The sequence below is a fragment of the Zosterops lateralis genome, assembly GCF_965231275.1.
Source record: "Zosterops lateralis genome assembly, chromosome: 6".
Taxonomy (NCBI): domain Eukaryota; kingdom Metazoa; phylum Chordata; class Aves; order Passeriformes; family Zosteropidae; genus Zosterops; species Zosterops lateralis.
Genome location: NC_139761.1, coordinates 31094102 through 31105665, shown reverse-complemented (window position 1 = coordinate 31105665; position 11564 = coordinate 31094102). Strand labels below are relative to the sequence as shown.

General features: G+C 38.2%; 1 protein-coding gene across 1 annotated transcript in view; it reads left to right on the top strand.

Annotated features, from left to right (window-relative positions):
• Positions 1 to 1719: 1719 nt before the first annotated feature.
• LOC310910502 (formin-1-like) overlaps positions 1720 to 11564 on the top strand; it is a 29497-nt gene continuing 19652 nt past the window's right edge. Inside the window, exons 1-2 of the mRNA XM_083863277.1 lie at positions 1720 to 1864; positions 1980 to 3996. Coding sequence (XP_083719403.1) covers positions 2085 to 3996 — 1912 coding nt within the window. The 5' untranslated portion in view covers positions 1720 to 1864; positions 1980 to 2084. The remainder of the gene's footprint in view (positions 1865 to 1979; positions 3997 to 11564) is intronic.

Below are 11564 nucleotides of genomic sequence, written 5' to 3'. Positions count from 1 at the left end.
ACATCAGACTGGTGATCTGTCACTAGTGAGGTTTTACAGAGCTCCATCCTCAGCTCTGTGCTCTTCAACATCTTCATTAATGACTTGGATGCAGGACTTGAAGGAATACTAAGTAAATTTGCTGATGACACTAAATGGGGAGAAGCTGTTGACTCCCTCAAAGGCAGAGAGGCCCTGAAGAGAGACCTCAACAAATCAGAGGACTTGGCAATCACCAACCATATGAAGTTCAACAAGGGGAAGAGCCAGATTCTGCACCTGGGATGGGCGACCCTGGATGTACAGACAGACTGGGGAATGAGGGGCTGGAGTATAGTGCTGTGGATAGGGCCCTGGTGGTCCTGGTCAATGGCAAGTTGGATATGAGAGCAGTGCCCTGGCAGCCAGGAGGGCCAAGTGTGTCCTGGGGTTCATGGCCAACCAGGCGAGGGAGGGGATTGTCCTGCTCTGCTCTGCCCTGGGGCAGCCTCACCTCGAGTGCTGAGGACAGTTCTGAGAGCCACAGTATGAAAATGATGAAAAGCTCTTAGAGAGTATCCAAATGAGGGCCATGAGGATGGTGAAAGTTCTGGAGGGGAAGCCTTAGGAGGAACAGCTGAGGTCACTCATTTTGTTCCACTTGGAGGAGACACCTCATTGCAGTCTTCAACATCCTCATGAAGGGAAGCAGAGTGGCAAATACCAATCTCTTTACTCTCATGAACAGTTTCAGGACTTGAAGAAATGGCATGAATCTGAGATCTAGGTTATATGTCAGGAAAAGGTTCTTCACCCAGAGGGTGTTTGGGCACTGGAACAAGGCTCCCAGGGAAGTGGTCACAACACCAGCCTGACAGAGTTCAAGAGGCATTTGGACAATGCCCTCAGGCACAGGGTGTGACTCTTGGGGTGTCCTGTTCAGGGCCAGGAGGTGAACTTTGATGATCTTGATGGGTCCCTTGCAAATCAGGTTATTCTATGATTCATGTTACATAGTAATATGACAGCTTCCTTTTAAATACTGTTGCCTAGGTTTGACTTTTTTGAGATTATCAAAAGTTCTGTTGTATTTATGCTTTTTCAGTTGAAAACTGAAATTCCTGCATTTTTCAATGTAGGAGCAGGTGCTCTCCAGCTTTTTGTGCTCCTGGGTATTAGGTCTTTCCCTGCCTGATGCTTATGCATCTCCTAATGACTTCAGACTTCTCCACTTTAATTATGGTAGCAGAGTTCCTTTTGGATAAAAACCAATTTAGTTCTCAAAAGGAGCAAACAAACTTCCATTATGTATCCAAAGAATGTAAATATATCCAATCTGTATGAAGAAAATATGTGATGAAAAGAATAGGAAATAAAAAAGTTCAATAATTCTACCTATAAAATTACAATTACACTATTGCATGTTGATTCAAAATAGATCTGTATAGTACCTGAATGTTTGCCGAGTAAATAGAACCTATATTTCTTTGTTATTCCAAATTTTCTTGATGTCTTGGCAGTTCCACAAAATAGTACAAGAAGAAAATATTCAGCCTTTTTTTACTTTCTAAATGTTTTCTTGGTAAATAAAGCAGCGAGACCTAATTACATTGTGATGGTGTTCTGCTGGTGGTTGTGCTGAGTAAGAAGGTAACAGGCACGCTTGCATGGTTCTTTTTACTAAATGTTCAACAGCAAGTTAACTTTTAACAGAGAGAGGGCAAGAGATTCCACCATTCGAAAGTAAAGCCTCTTTGAAATTAGTGTTTTAGTGACCGTCTTGTGACCTGATGGGACAGCATTGACTGAGAACCCTGGAGACAGAGGGATGATGTAGGAGAGAGAAAGATTATGACTCCAGTTATGAGTGTTAGCAATGTCATTCTTTTTGTGTCAGATTTTCAAGGTAAAAGATTTGTATCAGAAATTAGTGAGAGAAGATTGTGCTTCTGCAGGCTTGTTATTTGTCATATTAAATTTGCCATAATCAAGTTTGACAGGCTTCTCTTTATTTTTTCCAGCAGACAATATTATTGTTGAAGATTAGTCAGATGCCTTCCGTCCATTCCCTGCCTCACATGCTATGTCATGCAAGCTTTGGAACACTTAGAACATAATTTAAATGAATGACTAATTTGGCAAGCATAATGGAAGGCACACATACCATCCTTCAATTGCACAAACCCATTATGGAGCTTTGTTACATCAGCTTCTATCATCCAGAGGGGAAAGTCAGAGGATTTACTTACAAGGGCTCTGTGACTCTGGATAGAACCAGTAAGCGTTTTTGTAGCTGCTATCAAGTAAGGGAGAGGTTTCACATGGACCTGAGAGAACGGCCATATGAAAACTTTGGAGATATTATTTTCAAGCAAACTACCACAAAGGAGCTTTTCAATGAGCTATACAAACTAACTGCTGAAAAGGAAAAACTATTATCCAGTGTTTTGAGAATTCATCATTTTCCGGACCTTAAGGCAGGACATCAGGAGGAAAAGCAACAGGATGTTTCCGGAGTCCCGAAACTTAAAGGTGATAATTACTTCACTCTTACACATCAGCAGGAGTTATTGCTGGATTCTACAAAGAGAGACAATTTGAATCACAAAAAAATGAGGAAATACAGAAGAAAAGAGAGCTTTGAGGAGATCAGACCTTGGAAAGAGGGAAAAAAGATACATGAACATCTCTTTTTACTGAGTACACAAGACACGCAACAGAAAAATAAGAAGATGGTCTCCACAAGACTTGTGAGCAGGAGCTATCCCAGCTCCGTTTCTCCCTCCAGCTGGCTAATAGTAACAGGTAAGGATAATTTACCAGTAGACCATAGAATACAACCAGAAAAGTGGACAGAAGAGGGGTATTTTCTTAAGAGCAACAAAGCTGTGAAATTGGATGCTGACTTACCAAGTTCTAGCTCAAAAGACATCGGTGATGTTGTTGCAGTTGAACCAGTGGATAATGGAGAATGCATTCCTGACGTTACCAAGGTACCACAGAGCACCAGTTTGGTGAATTCATCTCAGTACAGTCTGTCTAACAAACTCGAGACATTGAGTAAATCTGCAGCTGCTAAAATCTGGAAAAGTAGCAACTGTGCTGAGCCAGTATGTAAGGAGAAACCAGGAATCACAGTTCTTGATGAAATCCAGGATTTAGACACTTGTATTAAAAAAGTTACCAACCTCCCTGCAGAGTCTTTACCGGATTCTCACAGAGGTAATGAAACCATTTCTTCTGTTCTCACAACAGCACATAACGAGCTTATATCAAGAACTGATGTATACTCTGTAGATGAAGCTGCTGGAGACTCTAATAACAGTGTGCTGCAGGAAAGGGAGGAAGATGGCTCTGGTTTGCAGTACAAAGCAGAGAGAGTGCACATTACTGATGAGTCATGCAACCTTGTGGGAGCAGTTAATAAAGCTCTTCTGAAAGTTATCCGGAGTGACACTTTAGATGAAGCTGCAGAATGGAAGAGACTGCAACAAATTACAAGAGTAGACAGAAACCTGCCAGGCTCACTATATGAGGAAAGGACCACGGTATCCCGGGGAAACGGCAAGCATTTATTTTTGAACCTGCCTGTAAATGAAAGTCCTGATATTTCTCAGACAAGTAATAATCTTAAACTGGAAGAGAAGAGGCTGCATTCACCCCCATTAGCAGCAGTGAGTAATGTTTTTAGTAACTCATATCCGCTATCAAATACACACAAACAGATGTCACCAATTCCTTCTCCATTATCTTCAAGACTGCCCAGCCCGCAGCTGCATCACCGGATCCTCCCGTTACCGACACAGAACACCGAGGATGAGTCCATGATCAGTGACTATGGCCACGGAGGACACGGTGCTGTAAACTTCTCCTTCAGTGATTTGGAGCCACAGTTTTATCGGAAGTTTTCTGATCCTGGAGAATTGGGATTTGCCAGTAGACAACGGGGCCTACATCAGAATGCAACTGCAGGACATTTTGAAAAGTGTGCTGTGCAAGAAAAATTAACCACGCAGACACAGCAGAGTTTCTGTCCAGGTCAGTCCTATTTCACACATTTTTAAACTAATAGAATCAACCAAGCATGAAAGTCTTGGAGTGATTTTGAGGTTTGTTTGGTTTGGTTTTTTTAGTACTAGCTATTAATAATAAATATTCTGTAAAATAAAAAAATATTTATCACTACTTAGAGATTGGGTGAAAAGTTGAAGTTTTTAAACAAAAGTGACACCTATTAAAGGTTTCAAGATACATTTTTATGTCAGCTTATTTGCAGTCCTGTTGTTACTGATTGACCTCTTAGCCAAAGTTAAAAACTTTCTGTATAAAATGGAAAAAGCTCAAATGCTTATTTTCCTGTTTTTCCTGTGATGTGTTCTAGTCTTTCAAATTGTTGTGGTAACATTTATTCTCCAAAATGTTCTTTTTGCTTGCTTGGCTTAACTGATAGAATATTTTCTGAACAAGCTAATTTACAGTGCCTTAAGTATAAGACTGGTGCTTTGACCATTTAGCTACAAGAGCTGCATGTAAATTCTGTAAGAAAAGGCTTGTTTTTAAAATGATTGCATGCAGGAGTCATGTTACAATGTATTTGGGTACAGTGCGTGGTTTTATTTATAAAGATACACTGTGTAAAAAATGCATAATTATATGACATCCTGAATAGGATTTTTGTTAGATAAAACATCAACATCTATACCCTTCATTTTTAACTTAAGAAACAGGAAAGCTGAAGGACCTAATTCTGCAGTGCTCTAGGTGTGGCTCAGACTTACAGGGGGGGCTGGCAGTGCAAAATAACATGAAAAGGGGATTCCGAAAGGGGGAGGTGTGTAGGAATGTGAAACCATTACTTTAGCCAGAGGATGTTGAATACTGCCTATGAGATTTGCATTTATGCCTGCTACTTCTAGGAATTGTGCTGGTTCCACTCAAGACTAAATCAAAGGTGCTGTTTGGCAAGTTGCCGTGGCTGAAAAGATGGGTGCTATGTTCTTCTTTCATTCCTTTCTTGGTTCCTGTTGTGCTGTGCTGTCCTGCCCCTCTCATTACTCTTGTACTCATCGTACCTTTTAGTGACCTGGTTTAGCTGACAAAACCAGCAATTTCACCCCTGTATAAGACTAAAATAGCACAGCAAATCTTTTTCTCTCTTTTATATTAGTATTTTTAAATTAATGTATCATTCAGAATTGTTGGATGTGGAGCTGTACCTTTTGTGCTGTACTCTTTGTACTGTCTTTGCCTGGGATAGGGTTAATTTTCTTTACAGCAGCTTGTATCGGGCAGTGTTTTGGATTTGTGATGAAAACAGTCTCGATAACACAGGGATGTTCTAGCTTGTGCTGAGCAGTGTTTGCACAGCATCAATCCCTTCTCTGTTTCTCACTCTGCATCCCCCCAGTGAATAGACATGGGGCTGCACAATAGGTTGGGAGGGGACACAACCAGACAGATGACCCAGACTAACTAAAGAGAAGTTCCCTGCCACATAACGTCATGCTCAGGAATAAAAGCGGAAAGAGGGGGCTTTAGAGGGGTTAACCATCTTTTGCTTGGGACCTGGCAGGGCAACAGTCTACCCATGGGAGGCGGTGAGTGATTGCTGTAGCATCACTTGTTTCATTTTTTCTTCCCTCTTTTTCCACTTATCTTTCACTTATTAAACAAATTCTTTTTTTGTTATCTTGACCCCCAGTTGTTGGGGTCTTTCCATGCCTCTTCCCCCATGACACTTGTGGGAAGGGAAGAGAGGGGAATGAGTCTTTGTGTGGTGCTTATTTTCCCACTGGGCTTAACCCACAGTGGTTTTACAAGAAGCAAAACAACACACATACATACTAATGGCATCTGTTGGCTGAAAATGCTGGCTATTAAGCAGAAACATCTTTGTGAAGAGAAGAAAAGCAGAGAAGCCCAATTTTAGTTCTTGTTTACAGTTACCTGACAACATTAATAGAGACAGAAAATATTACAAATTTTTTGGCTTGTTTTTTTTTTTTTTTCCCTTTTCCTTTTCAAGTATGATTGCATGTCAGCATTATTACTGGTGTGTCAGAAAATCTGTGACTTTAAGGAAAGTTTCTCTATTTTTCTGGCATATATAATACTGTAGATATGTCTCTGGATCTGGGATTATATGACTTTCCATTTCCGTCTGAACCAGGAGTGGAACCATTCATACTGACAGAGCATTTGGAATACTACTCTTCTGTAAACATATATGAATAATAACTAACTAACTATAGTTCACTAAGACAAATGATATATCTCCAATTTTAATTAATGTAAATGATACTAAGATTTACAGTTATAGACTTGCACTCCTGGTTTGATTCTTACCAGATTCCTCCCATGTGTGAAGAGCAGAGTCCAAGATTGTTTTTCAGATTTGTCTTCAATAGGGTGTTATTGTGAAATGTTTTCTTTCAATTCCAGTCAGTTATTAAATTGTGTAAGTATCTACAATGACTCTAAGAATTATGGAGCATTTTGATCAACTTTTTATTAGTCAGGTTGATTGAAGGATTTGTTTAATGGCGAAAATGATGGTCTTTTGAATGTCTTTTCAAAGTTCTGTTGCTGTCACAGTATGCACTACTTCTTCCTGAAAAACTTTTGGAGTCTTTTGTTACCCCTGTAACTTTGGATTTGGAAAATTTCATTAATTAGTTAAATATTCTAATTTATTTGTTTAAATTACAAATTGGACTCATCATACAGCTCTACAGACAATTTTAATTTTTTCTTATTGTTTGTAATCATGATTCTTCACAGTCTTTGTCAATAATTGGAGAGTATTCCTTCAGTCAAAACTGAAACAATTAAGGCAGTGTGCTTTTCTTCTGTACTTCCACTTTTTCTCAAATTCAGTTTCTTTATAGATATATAGGTACATATATGGCACTTATATCATAGTTTCATTGCACAAAGTTCTGTTAGTAGTTAATTTAAAAGTACAGTTTACTGGATCTTCTTGTTGAAGTGCAACTATTGGCCATGGGAATAGGCCACATCTTTCATCTTAGTAAGTTAATAGTTAACTGGGAATAATTTCTAGTTCAACAATAATTATTTGACAATTTTCTCTGTAGGTGGGACTGTGAATCAGGATTCCTGTATTAGCATGCAATAGTTCTATCTGAATTATCAAAATTCTAAGAAAAAGCTTTAGAATAGTTTAGGGCTTTCACATGATAAACTGCTCAGTTACAAGCAGCAAAAGCAGAAGTACAAACACTAAAATTTCTCACAGGATGACATTTATTAAATCTTTAGAAATATACTTCCTGCATCTCTGTATGAAATCCTTTCTACTCTAATATGAAGTACATTATGCTTTTGTAGTCTTGGAGATGCCTTTGAAAAGATATTCAGTGTATCTGAATATCAGATACATTGTCTCAGGGAAAGATTTTCTGAGGCCTTTTAGTTCCTGTCACTACTTCTCTCTCTAGTTGTTCACAGCAGTAGCAAAAACTAGGGAGAAAATTTTCAGAGCTATTGTATTAATTTAGTACTGAATGACACCAATATGCTGTTTTACTAAGTATTGCCTGTAAGAGGAAGAAGAGTAGGGATATTTTAGCAGTTACTGAAGTGAATTTGATTCAGAGCAGGAAACTTAAAAATAAAAATCACTGGTTATGACACAGCTTCCAGGACGATGATGGTGAATGTGCTTTGAGTCAGGATGAGACTGACAAGGATGATTCACCACACTTTCTGTTATATCTTTCACTCCTAATGTGGAAAAAAAGAATAAAAATCTGCCCAGGGGGAATGGTGAAAACAAGAAAAGGAACAAATGAGGTGGATGATGTTACCATATCCCTGGCCAATGAATAATGCTCCTTCTTTGGTATCTAGTTGTTGTGAAGGAAGAAGATACCCAGAAAACACAGAAATCCAAAGTTAGTAGGACTTTTAAGAAACTAAACCAAACTTGGAATGGAACTGAATGATTAAGTTTTGTGTCTGGTAGAATAGCTGAGACTTATGGGACGGTAAAGACAGGCCCATTCTCTTCTTACTGTCTTCCTTCTTGCAGTGAAGGCCTCCTCTCTTCACTTTTCCTCCTCTTCCCTGCAAAAACTTTGATGTTTTTCTTGCTTTCTGGTAATTTGAGTCAAATGACCAAGCTGAAAACTGAACCAGCAAGGAGAGAGGTGAGTAGCTTTGGCTGGTTTAGTGAGCTGAACAGTTCACAGTGGGCTGATGAAATCCACAGCTAGGATGAAGGAGGACATCCAAGTGTGGCAGAAAGGACAAGTGAGCAAGGCCATCCATCCTGCAGGGAATCATTTGATCCCCAAAAATCTCAGTTGCATCCAAAATCTGGAAGCCAGAAGGCTGGCTGTGACTGGCAAGTTGTTAGGAGTGGGAAATGAGATGAATTAAGTTGGATGAAGATATGGAGACACTGTGATATTTTGAGTGGGTGCTATTAATACTGAAGCAAGAAGAACAAGAGATGGAGAAAAGTGAGAAAGGGGAACTCCAAGACTGAGTAGAGAGCGTTACCTTGGCTGTGATAGAGAGCATTTATGGAGTATCACAAAACAAGTAGAATATGGCTGATTAGAGATGAGATAATTTTTATTTTTGTTTTGTTATGCAAAAGGAACCATAACCTTTAGAATGTACATTATGGGTATAAATCTGCCTGGCTTGCTGATGATTCATGAAGTCAGTATCATGAAATTTTGGAGATGCAGAAAAGAGAAGGGAGGAAGAAAAAGAAAAGTGAGGTAGAGTTCTGGTTTTAAGGTCTTCAAAATTATAATGCTTATTTTGTTGTAGAGAAGGCATCTTACCTGCTTGAATATACGTTTTTAAGATTCTTTCTCAAATAATTTTCTTAAGTTGACCAGTTAAAGATGTTTACACAAGAGTTCTTTGCAATATATTCTGGATGTAATTGTAGATGCATCTATCCCTGTCCCTGCTGATTATGAGATGGAGAATACTGTGTTTGCTTGTTTCTGCCAATGAGAATTTTATGGCAGAAATTCACTTTCCATTAGAAAGAATTGAAAACAAACATTCTAGTAGTTCTGTGTGGCTGTCAAAAATTACGCACTGCCATTTGGAAACATGCCAATTGCTAATGGCTATCTCTGGCAGATCAGTTTTGCAGTCTTAAAATATAAAAGTGCTTTAACCTATAAAGAACTGTTTACTATATAGATAAATTATTTAATAAGTATTATTATTTAAATGGTGTAAAATTGTATTCTAATCCTCAAAGATCTTGAAGGGAGTGAAAACCACAGAATGATACTTTCAGTTTGATAATTCACTCCTTGGTGGCTGGAGGAACAAGCTCCAAGAGCTGTGCTCCAAGAGCTGCCCTACTCCTTAGGTCTTTCACTGCCTGCTAAAACTGGGTTATCCCAGTTTACCTGCATTCATTTCTCTTTGTAGTGTAATCATAGCTTACTTGCATGTGAAGAAGAATATTCTGATTCTACAAATATAGCAGTTATATAGTCTATAGTCCTATATGTCCATTTAAATTTCCAGCATTAAAGTAGCAGGATGTGAGAAGCTTTAGTTCTGGCTTTTGTTGGATGTATTATCATTAACCACCAGATAATGAATCTATTGCAGTGCCAGAAGACTTGTAATTGAAAAATGGCATATAGGCAACATTTCACCCCAGATATGTAATGAAGGTAGCAAAAAATTAATATCATGGTACTATTTGAATATTATTTTGTCTTTTCCTAAGTTAACTAACTCTTTAAGCTGAAAAAGGACAAATAGAGTCAGTTAAGAGAAAGACCTTATGATGTGTTCCCTGAACCATGGTTTTGGAAAATGAAGTTTCATATAAACAAAACTCTGTTTGAAGGCTCTTGTAACAGGAGACAGATTATATTATAGTGTTTTTGATGTTCCTTTTATAGGGAAGGGAAAGGTTTATAAATATCTGCTCTAATTGAAGTGGTTCAGAGAATTGCTAATTAGCATTTTAAAAGCATTATAGCGTTCTGTCCACAGTAAGTAGGCACTTCATGAAGTAAGTTTGCATATGGATCACATGGAAAGATGATGCATAGTTTCTCACAGGTAATTCACATGAAAGTAATATACATGAGTGTGTTGCTTCACAAACCCCATCTTATTCAGGATAAATGTTCTTTGAAGATGGTGTAAAGGAGTTAAGAATTAAGAGACTGTGTGTAAGAAAAGAATTAAAATAAAAAAGAAGAGAGAATTAATCACAGAATCTCAGAATCATTCAGGTTGAAAGGCCCACTTGAGTTCATCTAGTCCAACCCTCTGCTCAGGCAGGGTCACCTAGAGCAAATTGCCTGAGCCTGTGTGCAGGATTTTTAATTTCTGCAAGAATGATGACTGAACAACCTGTCCATGCAACCTGTGTTAGTGTTTGGTCACTCTCACAGTAGTGTTTTCTTTTGTTCAGCTGGAATTATGTAAATTTTCAATTTACCATTTCAGTGTTCTAAATTACATTTCAGTGTTGTAAATACCATTAACTTCTGCTCTAAACTTGTTTTTTTTTAGCCCAGTGTGTGTCTAATATTCTGTGGGAATTGTGTTACCTATTAACACAATGTGGCTGTAACAGAGTTCTTTCTGAGAATTTTCGCAGCTATTGGATTTTTGATTCTTAGTGAGTAACACCACTATCCTGATTATCACTTCTCTCTGTAAAACAGATGCCCTCTTTGATAAGGATTTCTCTTGCTCCTTCTGCATACAGTTGCAAGCTGTATATAAATTTTTTCCTGTTAAGTTTTCATGTTCCTCAAGATATGTAATCTTGCAAAGTTTGCTAATTGTGTGTCCAACTAAAATGGATTTTTGTTTCCCTGTTATATTCAGTGCAGTTACTCATTGTACACTATATTGTGATTGCCTTCAAGGACATCATTCTGTATTCTCTACTGAATCTTATTGCACATGGTAATGATAAAAGATCCTTAATACTTCATCCCAGTGCAGCCAAAATCTTTTTGTACCAATATAAGCAAAATAAGGCAATGCTGCATTGAAAGGTAGACTTACGGCAGTTTGAAATGAACATAGGCAGGGCTGTAAGTTTAAGACATGATCTCTGAGTTAAAAAGACCCTCTGAAGACTGGCCTTGATAGATTCTGTGAACAAATAGCCCCTGTTTTAGTTGAATGACTTCTCAGCATGCACACTTAAGCAACAGTTATATTTTCTTCTCTCTTCGTAACATGTGACTCTTCAGTCAAAGGCAATCAGTGAGGGGAAACCAAGGGAATTAAATTGGAATGGAAAACCAGAGACAGCTTAATGTTTTGTGCAGGTCATAGATTAACGATTTTCTGTTTCATGGGGAGAAAAACGCCAAAACATTCCTTCTGGTTTACAGTTTGTGCACTCATTTTAAGAAACTTAGTGTAATGAAATGGACTTCTTTTCTCATCAGTATAAAAAGAATTTCTTGAAGTAAAATACTGGGATAATGTGGTAGTTGTCGTTTCTTAAATCTGTATGTATTCTGTTGGCCACTTTAAACAAGTTGATAGAAATGGCTCAGCTGAAATTTTCTTGATGGATCAGGATGATATATAAACTGAGATCAGATTCAGGTATTTATCTC